Raw genomic sequence first — 23758 nt, 5'->3', positions numbered from 1 at the left:
AATTTTGTCTCTTTGCATCTCTGACAAAAGAATTTCTCCAGATACCTGGGTGATCAGACACTACTGTCTGGGGCTCTCTTACGAAGCAGAGCTTTTGGGATGAAAGGGGCTCTCCCCTGCCTTTCGCTCACCTTGCTCTTGGTGGAGTGGGCTCACACACAGCTGCAGAGACAGACCTTTCATAGGAGCAGATACAGGCAGGCAAAATCCCAAGGAGAATAGGGCTGAACCAAGCTCCTTGTGTCCTGATTTCGTAGGTAGCTTTCAAACAGCTCTGAGTCACTAAAGCAGGGTGTCCCAGAGCAGGATGAGCAATGGACATGCCTCCTTTGTGGCAGTCATGGGAGAGTAGAGAATTTTCCATAATATATTTCCAACCCTGGAGATTTCTCAATTGCAGCATAAATGGTGGTCACATCCAAGTATGTCACCCAGAGAAGCATTTATGCGATCACTGTTTCAAGAGTGAGTCTCCTGTATATTTTGCTCTAGTTCCCAGCAGCTGCAGGCAGTTGCAGGCAGAAGACTCCTTGCTTCAGAGACTCAAACGGCAGAAATAACAGTACCTAGCCAGTATGTAGGAACCTGAATAGTGGTGAGGAACCCTGATGGAGTAAATTGCACAATATTTAACACTTCCAGATAAAACATGGTTCAGAAGTTTAAGTGTCCGTGCCTTGAGCAATGCTAATCATGAGTTCAGTTCCCCTTTGTATCCCGGTTATAGTTCAGCTGCTCTTAGAGCCTTTCTTCCTACCTACCTTCCTACCATTACACAGCTCCTGCAAGCGACGAACAACATGAAGTGTTGCATCAAGCCATGTCAACACCCAACGTCTCAGGTTCCCACCCTGCATTCTTCATCTTGGTGGGGATACCTGGGATGGAGAAGTCTCACACCTGGATCTCCATCCTAGTCTGCATGATGTACTCTGCGGCCCTGCTCGGGAACTCGGTCCTCCTGCTCACCATCGTGAAGGAGCGCAGCCTCCATGAGCCCATGTACATCTTCCTGTGCATGCTGGCAGTGTGCGACCTGCTGTTGTCCACTGCCACCGTGCCCAAAACCCTCAGCGTCCTCTGGTCTCTGTCTACCCAAATCTCTTTCAGTGGCTGCCTGGCACAGATGTTCTCCATCTATTTCGTTTTTTTGGCAGAGTCGGCTGTTTTACTGGCGATGGCCTTTGATCGGTACATCGCCATTTGTGACCCCCTCCGATACAAGACCATCCTGACGCGCTCTGTTGTGGGCAAGGTTGGTGTGGTGACTTTAATCAGGAGTTTCTGCATCATGTTTCCCCCCATCTTCCTCCTCAAGCGGCTGCCCTACTGCGGGCACAATGTCATGCCCCACACCTACTGTGAGCACATTGGAGTGGCCCGCCTGGCCTGTGCTGACATCTCTGTCAACATCTGGTACGGGGTAGCTGCTGGCTTCCTTTCAGCTGGCTTGGACACCATCTTGATCATCGTCTCCTACGCGCTGATCTTCAGGTGTCTCTGGGGGCTGCCATCCCCACGTGCCTCCCCCAAGGCTCTGCACACCTGCGGCTCCCACCTCTGCGTCATCGCCATGTTTTACACACCAGCCTTCTTCTCCTTCCTAGCGCAGCGGTTTGGCCAACGCGTTCCGCAACATGTCCTCATCTCCTTGGCCAACCTCTACGTCGTGGTGCCGCCCATGCTCAACCCCATCATCTACGGGGTGAGAACAAGGCAGATCTGGGAGCACGTGGCTCACCTGCTCAGGCTGGGGGGCTTAGGCAGCAGGGCATAGCTGGGCAGGTGGGAACGGGCAACCGAGCTGGTCTACCAGTGAGAGGGGTGAAATGAAGCTTTGAAAAGAGGGAAATGAATGAAAGACAGTGGGGACGTGGCAAATGTGGACCAGATGGGAATGTTTTCAAGATAAGTGTGTTCAGCAGACTTCAACATCCAACCCATAGCTCTGTTGCAGAGGGGCTGGACAGGTTCCCAGATGTACCGGTAGTTCTGGTGCATGCCTGCTGACTAAATTTTGCTGAATTTTACAGACAGCTTGGGCAACCCCAAAGTCTCCAATGCACCTCAAACTTCTTTATATTGTGGTGCACGTTTCAATTCAGATTTTGCCTGTGAACATTTCCATTCACATTTTCAACTGCAGATTCATCCTGTCCATAGCCTTTGGGAACAGGACTCAGGCAAGTGGAAATCAGCAGGTCTGGATACTGTGTGCCTGGGGGGTCCAGAAGAGCTGGTGGAAGAGCCACCAGGCCTGCAAGTCATCCTCAGGTATCTCCAGGCTTAGCAAAACTAGTGAAAAAAAGAGAAGAAAACAGAAAAAAAGAAACCCTCTCTGATATGTGCTAATATTAAAAAGGAGAAATGGGATTACTGAAGAAATTTGAAACTGCTTAGTTTGACATTAGCTCCAAATAAAATAATGGAAATGTGAATATGAGACTTGATCAATAAAGTGTAAAAAGGGCAAGAATGTAATTAATGACAGTCAGTACTTATTTTTGGTGTTATCTTCTGTAGAATCATGTCATTTCATTTTCTGATGACTTCCACATTTGGGTGATAAAGTTACCCGAAGGCTGAATACAACTGTGAGTATTTTTTTATTTTCAGAATATTGTGATATATACCTCATTATAACAAACAAACAAACAAACAAACAAATAATAAGTAAAGCAGATGTTAATGGAGTTTGGCTAACTGCAAAGTCTTATTTCAGTGATAGCTGCCCACTGAGAGCTAGTTTTCCGTACATTTCTGGGGACATTCAGCAGGGACTGATTGGACGCTGGGTCTGATGCTATATATGATCATTATCAGTTGTGTAGAAGTAAGTATAAAATCATTGCTAATAAGGTTTTTAGATGAGGCAAAGACAGCTAATTTAATAGAGGCGAATGCAGTGTCATACTCCTAAGGAGGAGGGGTACAGGCTGTATCAGAGAAGGGGGCTGCAGTCCCAGCGGAGGTGGCTCCAGAGGAGCTCAGGCATCCGAGGGAAGGAGCGTTTTGGTGGGGGCACTTTGGCTGATGCTTGGCCAATGGGCCAATGTGAGGGTCCCAGTGTGTTCCTGTAGCTGTGCAGGGGTGATGGTGGGCTATGCAGGTCCATGTTCCCCTCAGCTTATTCTCAATTACTTCACCCAGTCCCAAGGTCCGCATTTTTGAAAACTTATGGTGAGCTGGGAGGAAACCTCAGTGCCTGCTGCTGTCCGTGGGATGGGGAGGGACCAGGGGAAGTTAGAGACATGCTGTCTTCCAGGACAGGTCCTGCTCCTTCCCCCAGCACACGCCAGCGCTGCTTAGTCCCCATGAAACACCTCTCCACTGCTGCAATAATGAGAGGGGTAAGACAGGGGGGAGAAAATCTGGAGAAACCAGCACTTCGATCCAACTCTGCTCAACAGCAATAATGGCTGAGAGTTGGTTCGGGGAAGAGCAGTAGGCAACAGCATCTCCATCGCAGTGGCAAGACCTGCACCATGAGGAGCTTCATCTTTGAGCAGCATCGGCCCGCAAGCACAGCCTTCGGGTTCGCCACTTGGGCTGAAGCACCTCCTCCTTAACACCTTGAAAGCTTCAGCTCTCCAGCAGCGAGGCTGGCAGGAGGGGTTGCAGGCAGGGGTATTTCTAATGCCTCTCTAGGTAGGATAGGCTTCCTGCACAGACAGCAGGAACGGCTTTTGTCTGGAAGGACAAATACAAGACGACCTACACGCAGAGACCCTTGCTCCCTCCGCTCAGCCCACCTGGGCTGCAGATGCCCAGGGCCAGCTCAGAGGAGCCACCTGAGCCTGCGGTCAGTGATTTCCACCCTGGCACCGTCCTGCTCTGTGCCCTGCCCTGTGCAGATGCTTTGTTCTCCTCACAGCTGACCGGGACGGCTCCTCTCAGACATGCCTTTCTCAGGGACCACTGGGGTGGCTCCCCTCAGTGGTGCCCACCAGCCCCAGAGGCCAGATGGGCTTTTCTTACATGATGTATAAAGCAGGTGAGGAACACTCTGCCTTCTGTGGGCTGTCACAGCGTCTTCCCACCCAGATGTCTGTGCTGGTGGGAAGAAGAGGGGTGAAATGCAGCCTTGTGGTGCAGTCGCTATTTGCAGTGCACGGGCAGGGGTGGGAGGGCAGGAGTGGAGGACATTGTCCCCCTCCCGAAGGTTTCCCCTCCAAGCAGGGGAGGGCTCTGAGGCTGGCACAGAGGGGCAGGGGCAGACGCACTCGGCTTTTGCTCGTGCCCTAAATCCAGTCTGCTCCAGAGCTGCAGTGTGGCACCGCACCGCCAGCTGAAGTGGTTTGCAGACATCAACATTTTGATGGTTTGCAAACAAGAAGTTTTGATGTTTGCATTTGTGCGGTGGCTTCCTATGTGTGTGCCCACAGGTTAGTTGTGGCATGTGCTGTGGTTAATGTGGAAGGAGACATTTCATCTGAAAAACCTGCAGCAGTGAACCTGCTGGCTAACAAAGACAGGAGAACAATCTCGCTGGTGGTCAGTGGCACCGTGTGTTGAAACTGCACTGCCCTAGCTGAAGGCAGAAATGGGCAGCAGCAAACCCTCCCAGAGCAGCAGGTAAGTGCAGAGAAGAGGGCCGGATCCAGAGGTCTGTTCTGGCAATTCGTGGCTGTTAGGAGTGCTTTAGTGCAGCCTCTTGAGGGCTGGGGTGTACCCCAGGGGGTTGCTCTGTCTTGCGCAACACGAGCTCAGGGAATAAAGCACATCTGACCAGAGACATTTTAAAGATCTCTAAAAAAACACCCATTGCTGGGCTCAGTGGAGGATAAGCCGGTGGCTTTTGGCCTGGCTGACATATCTGGGGCTTGTAGTAATCCACAGCCTGTTTTAGCCTTAAAACAAATTGCTAGGGGGGAGCAGGCTAATGTCAGTCATGCAGTGCAGTGAGGGGGTGGGCTTACTCATGGTGAGAGCAGTGCTGCAATCCTGCCCTCTGGTTTGGAGTCGGTGGTTTAAGAGATAGCAAAAAAGTCTGGAGAGGAGGGAGACAGAAGAGACATATTATTCAAGTGCTGGAGAAAATTCTTGATCTATAAAGAGTGCAAAACATATTAATTTTTAAAGAGCTGTAGAAGCATCTTCATTGCAGGGTGGAAGTCTCAGGAGAAAACATCCGATGCTATGGATCATTGTAATGCCCTTGAGAAGGATGAATTTGAATGAATGGAAAATGAAGACAAACAATTTCTGATTAGAAATAAAAGTCTTATTTTGAATAATGAGAATAATTAACTGCTGTGAGAAGCTCATGAGAGCAACAGTAGATTTTCCAGCAGTGACTATACCCATATATATAGGGCATGTGGAGAGTGGAAGTTATTTGGTACAAATTTTCCAGATTTCCCGGATTTTCCCATGTCATGGTCCTCCCTGTGCCCCAGGGACTAGGTTGGCTGGGGACTGTGGAGGCGAGGAAGCCTGAGCTCAGCTCCAAGGGAGGTGCCCCCTCCCCAGGCCATTGCTGCTCACTCTGACATCAGTGGAGATGTCATAGCACAGGGACAGCTGCATGGCAATTCTATGTGGGCAGGAGGCCACAGCGGGACAAGGAACTTGGGGGGACTGCTTGGGTGGTGAGCGAGCAGAGCAGCTGTGCAACATCTGGCTGGTATGTGCATTTGTTCTGCCCTGTGGGGAGAGGCAGTCCTTGTCCCTGTGTCACTTGTCCCTCCCCGCAGCTGTCACCATAGCAGGGGCAACAGCCACCCCCCTGTTTCACCTGGCAGCCATTGCCCACTGTTGCTTCCCACCTTCTGCCAGCACCTCTGCTTTTCAACAGACCAAAGCGCAGTCCTGGTCTCAGAGCCACTGTGTCCAAAAGGAAAGGGGCAGTGGAGACTAGTCAACCTTTTGTCACCATGGATTCTTCAAATATCATCAAAATCACTGTGAAGACCCTCAGGCAGAAGGAGCAGTTTGAGGTTGCTCAGAGCAGCACCATCCAGGAGCTTAAGGAAGAAGTTGCCAAGCGTTTCAAAACAACCCCTGATCTGCTGGTCCTGATATTTGCTGGGAAAATCCTCAAGGATCAAGAGACTTTGAGCCAGCATGGAGTTCACAGTGGGGTCAGCATCCACGTGGTCATCAGGTCCCAAAAGAAACCACAGGACAGCCTGACAGATCAAGGAAGAACGACCACCCTGATGCCACCTCCCAGCCACAGTAATTCCAATTTATTCTACCTGGGAAGCATAGGTGATCTGCAAAACCCATGCTTGATCCATCATAACTTGTCCGAGCTGTTGACCTCCAGCCAGAAAATAGTGGCCCAGACCATGGAGAACCTCTTGTCTAGGATCCTCAGTTCAGGCCTGGATCTGAACACCATCAACAACAATGCATTTTTGCTAGGGTTCCTCCTTGGGGTGACAGGTGCACATCTCCTGGGCCTGGACTCAACAGACATGTTGGACTTGGTGAGTAGCATTCAAGAACAAGATGTGTCCATGCAGAGCTTGATAAGTGAGACGGTGCAGAGCACCTTTGTGCAGAATGTCCTTGACAATGCTGATCTTGTCAGGGATCTCATCATGTCCAACCCTCAGATGCAGCAGCTGGCTGAAGAAAATCCCGAGATCCGTCAGGTTCTTACCAACCCACATACTATCAGAGAAATATTAGAGGCCTGCAGGAGTCCTGCTGTAATGCAAGAGATGATAAGGAACCACGACTTGGCCATGAACAACCTCGAAAGCATCCCTGGTGGGTACACAGCTCTGGAGCAGCTGTACAGGGAAATTGAGGAGCCCATCTTGGATAATGTGCAGGCACAGCTGGGCAGCAACCCATTTGCTTCCTTGGACAGTAACCCACCCCCGAGTGGAGCCAGGTTACCAGCCCATACTGAAAACCGGAGGCCATTACCCAACCCTTGGGATCCGTGGTCCAACAGAGACAGTGATAATGCAGATGACTGTGATGGCCAATTTGCCAGCAGCAGCATGGGCAACCATTTTGCCTTGCTGAGTTTGGGTCCTGCAGCAGGTCCGGTGGTACCCAACTCAGGGGAGGTTCAGAGCATGGTTCAGCAGCTAACAGGAAACCCAGAACTCATGCACAACCTGGAGAGTGCATTAATGAACCCCAACAGCCCAGCACAAACACTGCTGAATAGTGCTCATATATCAAGTGATGGAAATTCTCCACCTCAAGATCAACAGGCACAGCAGCTGCCACCAGCAATGGAGAACACTGAGATTTCATCCCTGCTGAGAAACCCCAGAGCGCTGCAGGCGTTGCTCCAGGTCCAGCTGGGATTACAAACCCTCTCAACAGAAGTACCAGATTTTTTACTTAGCTTGGAGGACTCAAATGTGGATCTGGAAAGCATGGATGACTCGGCACAAAGCAGTGAGTCTGAGGATGATGCAATTTTGGTGTCAGATGAGGATGAAGCAGATGATCAGGTGGAGATGGATGAGGAGGTGCCACAGACCAGATTTAAGAAGCAAATGGAGCAGCTCAGTGCCATGGGCTTCCAGGACCAAAGTGCAAACTTGCAGGCACTGATTGAGGCAGAAGGAGACATAAATGCAGCAGTGGAGACACTGGCAAAAGCACCATCATCAAACAAGATACCATAACTGGTTTGTCCAAATGAACCAGTTACAGTACCTCATTTGTTGATGATTGTATTTCAGTCTCATCACATACTAAAAGCAGCAGGGTGCATATTAAGAAGTTGTGTGCTGTAGCATTCTTCCACCTCTGAGAATTAATTTCCCTTGCCTGAAAAGATTTATTGCATTCAAAAACAGTAGACATTGGGACCTTTCTGTGTTGTGAAACTGTGAGGGCAGGCCCTACCTAAATGTGGTGCTACCCCTTTACAGATAGTCTGTGATCCAGGTGTTTATGCAGGGAAAAAACATGCCAAGAAAAGACACCAGAGAGGGAAAATATGCTTTTTTACAGGTTAGGAACTGAGATCCAGAGATGCTGAAGACCAGATGATAAATGAGCTTGCGTCCCATTTGGACTCCAAAACAAACAGTGGCACAGCTGCTTTTTTTTTTTTAAATCTGGCCCTACAGAAGAGAGGCAGGGAGTATCTGAGCCATCTCATTCCTGTCACTGTGGGCATCAGGCTTTCCTCAACTGAGCAAATGCTGTTTTGAAAGTCAATCTGTCATTTCTGCCACTGCTTCTCCTATAGGAGTGAAGTCCATGAGGGTTATGGTAACCATCAGTGATGGCTGTAAGTCAGATTTTCATCCTGAATATGTTCACAATTGGTTTTTACCCCCCTATTGGTGCACAGAAGTTTTTAGTTTCATGCGCCAGTTCAGAGCTTCTCCCATTAGCAAATCCTAAACCCTTTGTGCTTTGCTCAATGTCACACACGGGACTAGGGATTAAGGTATCTTCTCCAGACCCTTCCTCAGGACCAGAGCTGAGTGTCTTTGCAAGTCTTGTCCCCTTTTGCTTTGCTGTGTGTGAGTCGGAGGCTGTGAACAGGGTTGTGCCATATGCAGCCATAATGCTCTTCAAAGCCTTGTCTCTGTAACACAAGCTCTGATAAGTGATTTAGGCATTCAAGGTTTGCTGCTGCAGACCTGCTTGTAATGTCTCAAAACGACATCCTGGCCAGCCCTGCTGCTGCCACAGGGGAGATGGAGCAACTGGGGCTGGCTGTGCTCCTCTGGACCTTCTTCCCTTCTCCCAACCCTGCCTGGTGTGAACAAGGTCAGGATCAGCCCAGACCCCCTTCCTTTGGCCCCTCTGTCCAGATTTCCACCAGTCCCATCACATCCCTCCCTTCCTGCTCCTCACCCGTCCCCTCTGCCCTGCCACCCGAGCTCTGAGACTCCTTCTTCCTGCTCTGGGTTTCCCACTCATTCCTTCCACAAGCATTTTCTTTTCCAGCATCCTTCCCTTACAGTATGTCCAGTGAGAGGTTTTCTACCTGTTTCTTTCACCTCCTCCTCCACCTGTCCCATTTATGGTTCTTTAGCCGTTCTTCTTATGCCAAATTCAGACTTTTTGTGTCCTCTTTCTCCTTGTTATTTTGCATCTTGTTCCTTCTTTATCCTTTTTTCACCGTTCGGGAGGTGACTGGAGGATTGGTCCTGGGGAGATGGGCTTGGTGCTCAATAGACTGTGGCTGGAGAATGCCCCTCCCTCACGGCAGACCTCATGTGGGACTATGCACGTGCCAGCAGCCGTGCTTCGTCTGACCTGCTGGGATAAAGCTAATTCCCCATGACAGCATTAGCCTCTGGCAGCGGTTGACAAGCTGATCTTGGTCATGTCCTCTGTTTACTGATGGACAAAAGCTTCAGCCCTGCCCTTTCCCCTCGGCCACAGGGATGTAGTTTTTCCCGGGGGTGATGATCATAGTTCGTTGGGGTCTCCATGCAGCAGCTGTGGCCTGAGGAGTGTGTTAGCTGCACCATGTCAAGACTTTGCAAACTTCCCCGGTGGTTAAAACTGCCACTGATGCGTCAGGGTTGTGCTGCTGTGAAACGCCTCTGCTTGGGGCCATGCTCGAAGACTCAGATGACAAAGTCTGCCCCTGAAGTCATATGAGGCTGAACATGTGTGCAGAGCCTATGTGACCTGTGCTGGGCTGTTTGTCCAAGGCTGATGCTGGAGTGAGACATGTGTGGGTGGTAGGCACCAAAATGTAAGGATCTAGATGTGAATTGTGCATCCAGCCTCCTGCTGCAGCCAGTGGAGGTCTTGGCATGGCTCTGATCTCATGCAGAGGAGCCCAGCACTACTGGAGATGCCCTTGGGCGTCTGAGACATCCACAGGGGGCTGGCAGTTGTGACACAGGACCTACAAGACACCTGTGTCCCTCTAGATCAGTGGCTGGAGATGAGGAGGAAGAGAATAGGGCATCTTAGAAAGTGCGTTAAAAATCAATGGAGCATGTACACACAAACGATTGGTGGAACCAAGTATTTCTTTAAAATGCTTCTGTTCCAAATTCAAGCAGTTTTAAGGTTTCAGTTGCAAAAAAGTGCTAAAATAATTTGCCACTTTAAACTCCTTTTAACTTTTTTTCTTATAAATATTTTGGTAAACCTGGGAGGAACTCACGACACACGAAGAAATCACTGAATGCAGATATTTTTTCCCACAAAAATAACCTCCTGACTTTGCTCAGCTTCTGTATGGGATTTTTTGGTGTGATTTGGCAGTTGCTGGAGGACTGTGGTCCCTTGAAGTCCGTGTAGTGGGGAGTGTAAGGACCTTTTGTGCTTGCAGGACAGCATGAGCTCTGCCACTGCTTTCACATCCTTCTCTCTTCTCCTTGTCCATGGAGGCAGCTGGGCTGATAAGCTTCAGGTATCTAACTTGTTAGCAAGCTGGTCCTCATCCCTGGGAGCTGGGCTTTTTTAAAGGTGTCTGGGCACCTGAAGATATGGGTGGTAGGGTTTGTAAAATGAGATGTTACCTCTGCCTTCAGTGCACCAGCACATGGAGAAAAACAGCCCGGATTCTGCATCTCCCTAGAGATTTATCCCCCAAGCCCCTCTCCCCAAGGCTGTGAGGCATGGCGTGTGATCGCTGACCCTCTTTCTCATCTCACCTTGTGAAATTAAGGCTAAACAGCTCCAAGGGAGACTCTGGGCCTCCCAGCGTGGAACAAGCAAGCTGCAGTGACGAGCATTTCATGTTTGGATGTTGCTGTTAGGGGGACTTGCTGGTGAGAGTCCCTGCCAAGTGGGAAAGAGAAGCCAGATTTCAGGTGGGCTTTCCATTCTAGGGCTGTTCCTGCCTCTCCCACTTGCAGTGGCCGCGTGTGGGCTGCCCGGTCTGCCCAGCACCGCTGGGGGCCTGGCAGGCACAGAATAGCCCGTGTCCGGGATGCTCACCACCCTCCAAATCAGGGGGCTGATCCAGCCCTGGGTGCTGCCAGCTCCTGCACCCAGGCATCATTCGAAAGTCTGCTGGCTGCAACCTCCCTGGGAAAAGCTGTATCACCTATTTGTACAGATGGCTGAGCTTCAGTGCCCACCCGTGTTCCCTGGCACTGGCTCCTTCCCTGGCACAGGCAGCAGCAGTGGACAATTCCAGGCACACCTCTCCAGCCTGGCCAAGGCAATGAATATCTTCTGACCAGTGTCACCCTTAATAGCACTAACTGTGCTTTTCTAGGTGCCTGAAGCAGCGAAGCCACTGCAGCATCGATCCATCCTGCAGCTCTCTGGGCAACCTGTACTGGCCCTGAGCTCTGACACAGCCAGGCATCGTGTCTCACTTTGTGTAGCAATCCGAAACAAGCCTTAGCACAGTGGGACTTGAACCTTGTGGGTTTTATGCGTGTTGAATGCTGTGCTCCACAATTGCTCTTGTGGAATTATTTTTTTATGGTCAAAATCTTCCTGTGTTTCTTCAGGTGTGGGTGTGCTGCTGAGCCTGTGACATACACAGCTGCCTCTGCTCGGAGGTTAATTTGTACTGAAATGATTCAGCCTGCAGAAAATAGTTTCTACAGGCTAATTTATTTCTAGCCCTATATATGGTGAGATTCCTGAGGGGCTGAAGGGAGGGGTGGTCACCGACTGACCTGGGAACTGGGGGCAGTGTCCAGTCATTCATCCAAGGAGGGCTCCTAAGCCCCAAACTCTTTCTTCCATCCCCTAGAGCAGCCCAGCCCACAGACTGCTGCTCTCATTGCTATGGGGAAACTTCCAAATTCCTTTTATTGCATTAATCACCAAGACCGTTATGTATCGTGCTCAATAATCTATTCAAAACATGGATTGCTATTTATACTTATATGCTAAGATATTTGCAAAAGTAATTGCATCGAGTTTGTACGTCTGGATGCTCGGCACTTTTGATAAGTCAGACTGCTTTTTTTAGGACGCCTATTTTTCCAAAGCTTGACTATGTCTTGCCACAACCTGAAGCTACATCACGTCAGTCCAACCAGGGCCCCAAGGACAGGAGGTGCAAAGCAGCGCGGGTATAATTGTGCAGTTGGTGGGAAGGGAGGCAGGCCAGGCACAGAGCCGCACACTGGGGACCTGTGAGTGTGTCTGTGGAGAGTGTTATGCTTATAATGTGTGTGTGGTGCAAAGGTGGGGCTGGAGGATTGGGGGGATGACATCCCAGGGCACGTCTCCTCAGCCGCAGGGCACTTACGGAGCTGCTGAGCAGGGTACGGCGATTCCTCCATTCCCTGGGATCCTGCAGAGAGGTACAAGTGCCCCCCACCACCCCGGCTTCGGCACTGCAGCCCCTGCCTGCAGCGCAGCCAGGGACACACGTTCCTCTTAAGGTCAGGGATCGGGCGAGCTCTTTGTGTTGTGGATTTGGGGCCAGAAGTATCTCTAGGACGTTGAGAGTCTGGTGCAGAGGTGCCAAATTCCCGATTGACAATAATCGTGTGAAGAGCCTTCCCTTGCTGACCTGTGAGATCAGCCACTCTCTAATAGAGATTATGTATTTTTGAGAGCTGGGGTTGCTGAGTTAAAGACAGCAGGGCAGCACAAACAGGCAGGAGTAAACCACGCACAGGGTGATGTACAGGGAGGCAATGCCAGCGTGGAGAGCTCACCCGAGTCACCTGCAGCATCCCACAGCTTGCTCCTTCGGGAGGGCTGCCGACGTGCTCAGGCCATGCAAGAGAAATATTTCTATTATTTTCATTCTCTTGTTAGAAGACAATGAATCACCAAGGAAACTTTTCTCTCCCACCCGGTTTTTGTTTCCCTAACCTCTCTTCTGAAGGCTGATTATTTGTGGGGGAGGCTGCCCCCCTGGGATGAGATGCTTGCAGCTGCAGGCTTCAGAGGTGCTCACAGCTGAAGCCTTCTACAGTGATGCCAACAGACTTGTGCAGACCCTTTTGTAATCCTAGGCAGCTCTGTAGGAATGTGATTTTTTTTCTAGGTTATAGCTTTTAGTTTAGATTAGGATTAAAAGATTTTAGGAAAGAAGAATCCAAGGGACTGCTCAGGGGTAGCTGTAGGAGATGCATTCTTAGAGCTGTATCTGTATTCACACAGTTTTACATTGGCAATTAGATTATGGAGGAAGGTGTCTAATGCCGAGAGGCTCCTCTTGTGCAGAGCTCCTGGTTCCACTGAGATTCCCACCTGCAGGTGCAGTGAATCCTTGTTTATTTGCAGTTTAACATTTGCATTTTGCAAGAGATGACTAGCTTTTGTTACGGCAGAATAGAATACATATGTTATCAGCATTAATAATATTTTGTCTTTTAATACATCACATATATTTTTATTTCATCCAATGTTTATACTGAATTGTTTTAAATAATTTACAGAATTAGGTAGTTATTATTTTGACTAAATTTATTTTTAAAGACAGTCCACTGTCATGTTTTGTTTCTATGGAGCAGGCTCCTTGGACTTTCTTGGTTCAGGATATTTTAGATGTGAACTGTGTCTCTCACTGAGTGTGAACAGGGAATCAAATCTGTTGTTTAAAATACAATTGCTAATACATGGAGTCAATATTTCAGTATGCAGCAACCTCACAGTTTTGTTTTTAAGTACTTGTGTCACTTTCTCATCTCGGCTGCATTATGGGTAACTCCTATTTTGATTTTTGATTTTTAAGAGCTGACTGTTATTGCAGAAGGTGCTGAAAAAAAGTTGCATACCATTTTAACTTGTGTGAGCCTGGGTCTGATCCAGCCTCCAGTGCTCTTTAGACATCTCCAGGGCAGCAGTGCATCCTTTCTTTGGCTGGTGGGGGAACGCCGTCTCACACAGGTTTTCCGCTGACACAAAGGTCTTTCCAAGTGCCTGGTTAGATTTTATTTCGGCTGGATTTGCACTGAAAAAGAGGTTCAAAGCAAGTGGTCCCAGAACCAAAAGGAAAGGGAGAGAGAAGTTTGGAGAAAAGGAAGGAACATGGGCAGCCAACTTCAAACCTAGAGCTAATTTTGTTCTCTTAACCTAGTGTGAGTCCAGGTACCTTAAAGCTCCCAGTTATCCCCTCTGCAGTTTCTGATGTCTGAGAACATTTTGTGTATCCCTGCAAACACTTGACCTTTCCTCTCTTGTTGCCTGACTTGCTTCTGCTCTGGACTTATAGAAGTTCAATTTAAGGTATTTGTGCAATAAAGGTTGATTCTGTCTCCATACACTCTGGTCTCAGTGAAAGTACTTGGAAGAAAAATACACTTACATTGTGTTAAAATCAAATGAGGAGAAAATTTGGACATTGTGGTTTACACATAGTAGGAGTGTAAGTACATGCTGCAACACATTGCAGACCACGCATCTTCATAATTTGGGTTCTTACCTCTGGCTGTGGCTATTAGCAGATCAGAGAAGGTGATACAAGGCATTTGGTAGTGATGGAAGAGCTTAAGCATCTAAAATAATGTTCTGCAGTGTCTTCTGCCTTTGCTTTCAGGTGAAACATGCCACCATTCAACCTTACCAGCATGACACCAGCAACGTTCATCCTGGCTGGCATCCCAGGCATGGAGAAGTCACACATCTGGATCTCGATCCCGTTCTGCTCCATGTATCTGGCGGGCCTGCTAGGAAATGGTGTCATGTTGTTTGTCATAAGGACAGAACGTAGCCTCCACCAGCCCATGTACCTCTTCCTGTCCATGCTGGCCATCGTTGACCTGATGCTGTCAACCACGACTGTGCCCAAGATGCTGGCTCTGTTCTGGTTCAGTGCCGGTGAGATTTCCTTTGGCGCCTGCCTGACCCAGATGTTCTTCCTGCATTTCAGCTTCTCGGCAGAGTCGGTGATCCTGCTGGCCATGGCATTTGATCGGTTTGTTGCCATCTGTTACCCCTTGCGGTATGCGGCAGTGCTGACCCAGTCAGCCGTTGTCAAAACTGGGCTGGTGGCTTTGCTGAGAAGTTTCTGCATCATTTTCCCGTGTATATTTCTTCTGAAAAGGCTGCCATTCTGTGGGCACAACGTCATCCCGCACACCTACTGCGAGCACATGGGCATCGCCCGGCTGGCCTGTGCCGACATCTCCATCAATATTTTGTATGGCCTTGCAGTGCCTTTTGCAGCAGTAGTGGTAGATGTTGTACTCATTACTGTCTCCTACATCTTAATTCTTCTGGCATTATTCAGACTCCCTTCTAGGACTGCCCGTCACAAGGCTTTCAACACCTGTGGCTCTCATGTCTGTGTTATATTACTTTTCTATATTCCTGCTTTCTTCACTGTTCTAACACACCGCTTTGGTCAAGAAATTCCCCACCATGTCCACATTATACTGGCCAACCTGTATGTGCTCTTCCCCCCACTGCTGAACCCTGTGGTGTATGGTGTGCGGACACAACAGATAAAAAAGAAGGTCGTGAAAGTGTTCATCTGCCCCAAGAGTCATTTGCTGCAAGGATAAGAGTGAGATGTCACTATCAGAAAGTGATGAACACCTTGGTGGGACTCCAACCTCCCCACCCCAAATACTCTCTTTGTACTGTTTCACGCAGTATGCCTAAGTCTTCTGCTATCACAGTCAAATACAGAACACCCAACATCCCCGCATCACTTTCCCCAACACTTTGTAGAAAATGTAAGACAAAGACAAAAGTCAGGATCTCTAATGGGCGGTGGAAGGAGAGTGATCAAAGAAAGGAGAACCTACCCCAGATAGGTCACTTGTGGGAAATCCCCTACAAGGTGGAGGCAGGCAGCTTTCACTGTAATGTGACAATAAATCTACATCTCAGCAGTTTTCTCTGGAGTCAGGTGAAAAGATATGTAATCAACTGGTTCTTCTGAATCACAGGTGTGTAATGGAGTTCATTTTGGAATTGTTTCTTTATTAAAATTCATAGTATTGAAAAAGTCTCCAAAAGGAATAACACAGAAATAAAAGCAAGTGTTGCATGTTAGCATGCATGGGGTCTCTTTATTCCTTAACTATATTATTTGACCATACTTTGAGTAAACATGTAGGTGAAAAACTATTCCCGAAAGTACACCTGAAACCATTTATTTTTTAATAAAATGATAGGTTATAATAGAGGGGGGGGATTCTTCAGAGGCATCAGATCAGGCATTCCAGCTGTACGTTTGGCTCTAGAAGTGTCAGTCTCTGCTGGGGTTGCAAACAGGAAGACCAGTGATGGAGAGGATCCTTCCCCTTTGCTCAGCACTGGTGAGGCCATGCCTGGAGTACTGTGTCCATTTCTGGGCTTCCCAGCACAAGAGACACATGGACATACTGGACTGAGTCCAGCAAAGGGCCACCAAGATGATGAAGGGACTGGAGTACCTCTCCTGTGAGGAGAGGCTGAGAGCGCTGGGACTGTTCAGCCTGGAGAGGAAAAGGCTTGGGGAATCTTATCAATGTGTATAAATAAATACTTGATAGGAAGGAATGAAGATGAGGGCACCAGACTCTTTCCAGTCGTGTCCAATGATACAGTAGAACGACGTGGGCACAAACTGAAATACAGGAAATTCCTTTTAAACACAAGTAAACAACTTTTTACTGTGAGGCTTGCCAAGCACTGGCACGGGTTTCCCAGGGAGGTTGTGGAGTCTCCATCCTTGGAGATATTCAAACTCTGTCTGGACATGGTCCTGGGCAACTGACTCTGGGTGGTCCTGCTTGAGCAGGAGCTGGCCCAGATGACCTCCAGAGGTGCCTTCCTGCCCCAACTAGTCTGAAGCTGTGATGCACTTGCCTCTGATGCCCACAGAGTGGATCAGACAACTGGCAGTCGGTGGTCATACACAAAATAGGAAGGACCAAAACCACAGCTAATGTAGATCGACTTAGATCCTCAAAAGCCTCTGAAGGCACCTCAGATCTTGGCTGTTGATGAAAGATATCTAAAGACCCTTTAAAGTGCATCTGTTCTGCTGCCTAGGTCTTGCTTCACTGCACAGAAATGCTTTTTTTCTGAAAATTTTCTACAGCACAAGGGATAGTCAGTGCTAAACAAGTGGCTGAGAAACCATCTAAATCCAGCAGCTGCCCTGCCTTAAGCCTGATTTGTTGTAATGAAAACTGTCCCCAAACTCTTGTTTTAGCACTTAATATCTTTCTTTTCTGTTGGTGCAGATCTTGACATTCCTTGTTTTGCTACGTATCCCACAACAAATCCCCAACAAATAATTAAAAAAGAAACCATCTCAGTTCCAAAACCAATCAAGTCTCACTTGGCTCCTAACCTTGCAAAATTGCTGTGAAGATGATCCAGGACAGTCACAAAAGCTGCCAGGGAGAAAGAAACTAGTGCTACAACACTCAATGAATGGCACATTTACAGCATTGTTGCCGGTTCCTGCGTAAAACAGAGATGATGAATTTCTTTTTGCCAGGAATCACTGATTCTGTATAGTTTTGAGGTAAAAAACAAATCTAAGTTCGGCTTTGGTTTCTAATGTTTGAGCTGCATTAGGTCAAACCGCTAATTTGGGTTTAATTTGTGCTGAAAATTCTGCATGTCTGCCATCTTCATATAAAACACAATAATCTCTTTGCATGTATGTGTCAAATCTGGGCTGATATTTTGCAGTAGATTTGTTTTAGGAACACGTGTCCTGTCCTGAAGATTGCTCCTTTGAGAATAATAAAGGTCCCATTTTCCAGGATGGCTGGAAAATTGAATAAACAACACTTTGCTGATCAATAAACCCCTTTAAATTCAGCTGGTGAACCTGCGGCAGTCTAATTGCCAGTAGATACAGCTGTGTCACTGACCAAACAGCCCCTGCAGAAATGTTCAGGAGGAATGATTTCCTGCATTTCCCGAGTGAGTGAAGTACGTGGGTGGCCTGGCAGGGTGTCACCAGCGGGATCCCACTGATCCTGGACCTATGGAGCAACGTGACGAAACATCACTGGGGTCCCTGGGTCACCAGCACTGCTTCAGCAAATGAATGCAAATCCACTCCCATCTCCACTCTACTAGTGGTTTGAATCAATAGAGGTCAAAACTCAGGCGAAATCAAACCCTGGCCCTTAATTTGCAACGCTATTGACACTTCAAGAAACACCAATCCCAGCTCCCTCAGTGAGGTGCGTAGCTCTGTGCGTGGGAGAGCAATCTTGCTCATCCAGATGCCTGCTAAATTGGAATAGGTCCGGAGCCAACACTAAGATAAATGATGCCCTATTTCTACTTAGTCCATAATTACTTTCTATAGCAGTTACCAAACTGAAGATGTGTTTCAGTTTACATGTGTCATGCAGCATACTTCTGCTCACAGCTCTGGGCTGTGTCTAACCAAAGCCAGGTTTACATCAGCCTGGCTTGGCTGTCGATATCGGACAGTTTAGCCCTGGGAGTGCCTACCTCTGGTTCAGTTCATCTTCCAGGGAGCACACAGGGCAGGCAACGTCGGAACAGGCTGATTGGAAAGTGATGCTGCAAATGGAAGTGCTTATAAAAAGTAAAATATGATTTTGTTTTGTTATCTCCATTAGTTTTGTCTTGGACTCGAAACAAGACTCAGGATACATCAATCACAGAGGCTCATTGCCAGATGCTCATTTTGGGGACAGACTTTTTAATAGGTTCTGTCCCTGATAGGACAAGGGGTAATGGTTTTAAACTAAAAGAGGGGAGATTCAGATTGGATATAAGGAAGAGATTTTTTTATGATGAGGGTGGTGAAACACTGGCCCAGGTTGCCCAGAGAGGTGGTCGATGCCCCATCCCTGGCCACATTCAAGGTCAGGTTGGACGGGGCTCTGAGCAACCTGATCTAGTTGAAGTTGTACCTGCTTCTTGCAGCGGGGGTTGGACTAGATGACCTTGAAAGGTCCCTTCCAACCCAAACTATTCTATGATTCTATGATTCTAAAGACTTTGCTGGTACTTTGCTCAGCTGGAGGGCTCTCAGCATCATAGTCCTAGCAGACCACTCTGCTATCTCCTGGGTTTTACTAGAATAGAATAGAACAGAGAGTTTCAGTTGGAAGAGACCTGCAATGATCATCTAGTCCAACTGCCTGACCACTTCAGGGCTGACCAAAATTTAAAGCATGTTGTTAAGGGCATTGACCAAATGCCTCTTAAACACTGACAGGCTTGGGACATGGACTACCTCTCTAAGAAGCCTGTTCTAGTGTTTGACCACCCTCTTGGTAAAGAAATGCTAATGTCCAGTCTAAACTTCCCCTGGCACAGCTTTGAACTATTCACTAGTGTGCTGGGAAGTCAAAAAGTTTCTTCTCTGGGGCACAGCTCAGGAAGGACCACCTTGCTCACTGCACCTGGCTCCCACCACATCCCACTTGCCCACCCCAGGTCACCACAAAACTTACTGTGGACATTTGCTCCAGGAGGGACAGAACAACAACTCTGCACTGCACGTCATCTGCACACTGCAGACAGAAATGGCCCTGTCACCATCGGGTAAACTTGAAACCCTTAAGGAAATGCTGAGAGCCATGGGAAGAGCACAGAAAGCCTGGGGCTGCTGTCCAAGGGCAGTGGATGTGCCTGCAAGAAGCAGCATGTGGCACTTGTTCTGCACTTGGAGGACGCATTGCACTGGGCAGCGCTAGCAGCTCTGACCCTTTGGCAAGCCTTCTCCTGAGAAAGCTCCCCTCTCTCATGCAAATCCTCTTGCAGGAATCAGCCTTTAGTCATTGCCATGCTGGGTGCGAACTCCTCTTGGCTGATGATGATGGGACTGGGGATAACCAGACCTGCACCACAAAGATGAAAGTGCTCTTGTCAAAAGGCCATACAGGGTAGTGCAAGCCAGCAGGCAGCATGTGCTGACACTTAGGGAAGGAGATGTGAGTGTTGCAAATGCTGAAGATTTTGTTAGTGCCAATACTCAAAGAAGGGGGAAGGACCACCGTGCTTTACAGCGGACAAGATCCTAAATGTAGTGGGAGCCCAGAGAGACGAAAGGGCAAGATCCTGTGTTACACCAACATTAGGTGGCCAGGTCCAGGTTATAAGGAAGACTTCAGACCATCACTGAGCCCTTGGAGTGAAGGAATGCACAAAGCCTCTTGGTGGGAAAGGGAGGACTGGGTTGCTGGCACAGGGAATATGGGCAGAGACATCCACTGAAATCAGAAACTGAGAAAAACCTACAGGGACGGGATGGGATCATAGGGGTCTCTGAACTGCTGCTGACATCTCCAGAGCACCCACAAGAGAGCAGCTTTCACCATCAAGCAGCTGTCCAGGTACAGCTCGTGGGGTTCGCAGCCCCCCCCTCAAGGGGGTGGGGGGGGCAGCTGATTGAGGCTGGTCGGGGCAAGCCCAGATGTTGTTTTGAGATATTATCCTGATGATTTCCTTATGAATTTCCCTTGTTTCATTGGTGTAAATGATGGGGTTTAGCAATGGAGGAACAAAAAGATAATGTGACTGTAAATGCAGAGTTACCAGCGACTGTTGGGCATGGAGGGAGCAGAGAGCAAATGCAAGACACAAAGTTCAGAACTTCAGGTGCTGTGCAAAGGGCTGCAAGACTGAGATTGAAACATGATTAGAAAACCATCAAAAAAGCTGTGCTAGTAAGAGACATACTAACTGAACTGCCTGTCTTCAGGTTTGGAGAGGAAAGCCTCTGCCTGAAAACTTGGCCCTTTTATCCATGTGCACAGACTTACCTGTAGAGGGGAGAGATTGCCTCGAACGTGGATGAATTAACCCATTGCAAAAGAAGCTTTCCTGATTTTAGAAAGGCTGAATGCACAGTGCAATTTCTGTCAGCAGTCTTAGTCTGCCTCAGTAGGGCTTAATTTGCCATAGTTGGAAATGTCTGCTTTTCAATGAGTTGCCTGCTGCTTTGTATGCAAGCAAGCAAGTAATTTGATTCACATCTATGCTTCTGGGTCTGCATCTTTACCTCTGTGCCCACAACCTCAACGGCACAATAACAAATATAACCCTGAGTTGGTCCAGTTTACTATCTGCTAAAGGACACAGAAAAGGTCAAACTGTCTTTTGATGTGCCATATGGAAGAGGGATTTCCTTCATGCAGTTTATTGGAAAAAATCTTGCGGTTTTCAGGACTTTATACCAGGCATAGGGACATTTAATCCTTAGGTTTCCCAGCCCTTGACACAAAGAAAGCTGGAGAAATTAATTGCAAACAAGACAGTCATATATTGTTTAATTACCAAGTGCTGGCAGGGAAAGCGTAATGTCCTTGGTGATCGGTGTTTGACTGCAGGTGGAACAGTGGCACACAACACTGCAAAACCCGGCAGCTCATTATTTAGACACGAGGCTCTGCTGTGGCAGCAATGGGGAGGCACAGTAATCCCAAGGAATGCTTTTGAAAATCAGTGCAACTCTCTTGTGTAAATCAGTCATTGTTGCAAATATGAATACCTACTGCAGAAAGCGGTTTGCAATTGGATTGAGCCAGCTCAGGAACAAGGATTGATGACTCAAATATCAAGGAAATGATGCTTTTGTTAGTGCACGTGGTATCCAGTGGGCTTGGCACTGCAGGTAAGTGGTCCAGGCTGTGCTGTTTGCTGCTTGGAGGAGCCTTCCTTGGTACTTGTGGCTCCTGGAGCACTTCAGTTGCACAAAAGGTCTGAGTGATTTAGGACATTACCATCCCAAGGTGCCAGATGCTGGATCCCTAGGAAAGAGAAGCAGTCTTAATGCAGAAGTAAAGCAAACTGTTTATTTGTAAAGACCATTTATAATTTACAACAGCTACCTCTGGTCTTGTGCTTTTGGAAGGACAGGTGACATCCAGCAGGTCTGGCTGAGCAGCATCAGGATTTCGACTTTCTTCTCACAAAGGTGTCCTGCAGATTTTGAACATTTCCTCACAAATGTAAAAGGCTGTTTTTCTTTCTGTGGACCATATGGTAGTATAAGCTGATGCCAGGATGTAAATGACTGTGAGGTGGGCAGGGACAGAGTTTCCTGCTATTTCAGGAAGGTGGGACACTGTGCATGCCAAATGCAAAAGCAACAACTGCCTTGCTCGTCGTGAAGACTAGATTAGATACCATAGATCATGGACATAAGACCGGAGCAATTCACAAATGGTGCTGATAACGAGCACGGTTGTGCGCACTGTGCAGCAGTTTACTTCTCTGCAGTCTCTAGGAATGGTAGGAAGTTGATCCAAGTATCCTTCAAAGTATATTAAATGGTTAAGGGAAGAAGGCTGAAATCACCTACTACAGACCACCTTAAGAAGTTCTCCTACTGACATTATTTATGATGCTGCAATTTCTTATAAGTGCAAGTGAAATCAAGTATTTTGGGCTACTTTAAATGTTTCCAGAGTTCTTTTTTTCAGAAAATGAAGTCCAAACAAGCTTTGTGTTAAACTATTTTAGTTTATATTTTGTCAAATTACAAAATTCTGCTCTGTGAAGTGAAAAGCCAATTTTTCCTTCAGATCTGCTACCTAATAGGCAATGTAACAATATTTTTCATTTTTCCTTCTTTTCTCTTTTTTAACACATTTTATGTGTTGTATGTTTAATGCACTTTACACACTGTGTAAAGGAAAGACATAAAAGCTGGCATCACACATTCAACATCTTGGGCAACAAAATAAGAAATGTCTTCCACTGAGGAGGAGAAAATGGTGTGCAACAGATATCAATTTCCTGGGTAGTATGCCACTCTGAATTTTTAAATGCAGCCTCTCAGGTAATGTAATAAAAATACATAAACAAATACATTCTGGCTCTAGAAATCATACAGGAAATATTGTTTAATAACTTACTACCAACATTCATCTTCTCTTGTCATATTCTCATTGTGTTTACATTGATTTGATGTGCAAGGCAGCTGTAGTATTTCAAATCTCCCAGTATTCAAGAGTATAAAGTAGTGATGAAATACACATTAAACCCGAATGATCCCTGCAATATAGAAAGAAATGCAGATAATGCTATTGTCTAATGGCTGAGTCTAAAGACCAAGAGAAGTTTGCAGGCTGGTTAGACACAAGGGTTTACTGGAAGCCCAATTAGAGGGATGACTGCAAACTGCAGCCCAGTGAAGTCATCCAAGTCTCGAGAGTGGCTGCTCTTAAGGATGCGATCTCCTCCCGGTGGGACGGGGAGAGGGGCGAGAGTCCCGCTCCCCCCCAGCCGCCGCCGCCGCCCCCCCGGCAGGACGCGTGCCCGCAGCCCCTGGCTCGCGCAGCCCCTCCTCGCAGGCAGCTCCGGCTGGGCGCAGCACGTGGGGCTGCGCGGGTCATCTGTGTCTCAAGGGCTGATGACACCCACGGGCATTTGACGGGGTCCTCCAATTCTGCTGCTTAACACCGTGCAAGGAGTTGGGGGTCGGGGTCCTGAGGCAGATTTACACCAGCCGGTGGCTGATGACCTGCACTGCTCAGCCACGTGCCTCCTGCCCCTTCCATGGGGGGCCAGAGGAGTTCAGGACAGCGCGACGGGGTTTACGTCTCTGTAAGACGAACTCTGCATGAAGATGCATAGACCCTGTCTGCTCACCACTTACCCACCCAGGCAGGAGCAGTACAAAACTATTGACTGATGGGACTGTTGTAAGTGAGAATCACAAACTCTCTCTCCTCTCTTGGTTAGGGACAGCGTCCCAGTGGAGTAGTAGGGGCAAAAATCGCAAGGTGGGATGCAATCTCATTCTTATGGCCTGTGGTTCTCTGTGACAGAAAGGGTCTGGGCTGAATTACCTGAACCCCTCCAAAGTTGCACTCCTAAATCCCAGACGGTTTAGGTCTGTTGCCTGGAGATCATTCTGAGGATACCCTTCAAAGAGGAGCTGGGGCCTCTGCTCCCACCCTCCCGCTGCACCACACATGCCTGCTCTCCACCCACGGAGCGAGCCCCAGCTCCGTCCGTCCTTCACCTGACCGTGAAAACAGTCCAGCAG

The 23758-nt window shown here is 48.1% G+C and overlaps 2 protein-coding genes and 1 pseudogene across 2 annotated transcripts; all 3 read left to right on the top strand.

Annotated features, from left to right (window-relative positions):
- Positions 1–820: 820 nt before the first annotated feature.
- LOC142041569 (olfactory receptor 52B2-like) lies at positions 821–1777 on the top strand. Its single transcript, XM_075050489.1, has one exon. It carries the CDS (start codon positions 821–823, stop codon positions 1775–1777), a length of 957 nt encoding a protein of 318 aa, XP_074906590.1.
- A 4099-nt stretch (positions 1778–5876) lies between these two features.
- LOC142041625 (ubiquilin-1 pseudogene) lies at positions 5877–7601 on the top strand (annotated as a pseudogene).
- Positions 7602–14369: 6768 nt separating this feature from the next.
- Positions 14370–15329, top strand: LOC142041624 (olfactory receptor 52B2-like). The gene has a single exon (XM_075050621.1). The coding sequence runs from the start codon at positions 14370–14372 to the stop codon at positions 15327–15329; it is 960 nt and encodes a 319-aa protein (XP_074906722.1).
- Positions 15330–23758: the final 8429 nt, after the last annotated feature.

Source organism: Buteo buteo, chromosome 18 (genome assembly GCF_964188355.1).
Source record: "Buteo buteo chromosome 18, bButBut1.hap1.1, whole genome shotgun sequence".
In the NCBI taxonomy this organism is placed as follows: domain Eukaryota; kingdom Metazoa; phylum Chordata; class Aves; order Accipitriformes; family Accipitridae; genus Buteo; species Buteo buteo.
This window is presented reverse-complemented; position numbering and strand designations above follow the sequence as displayed.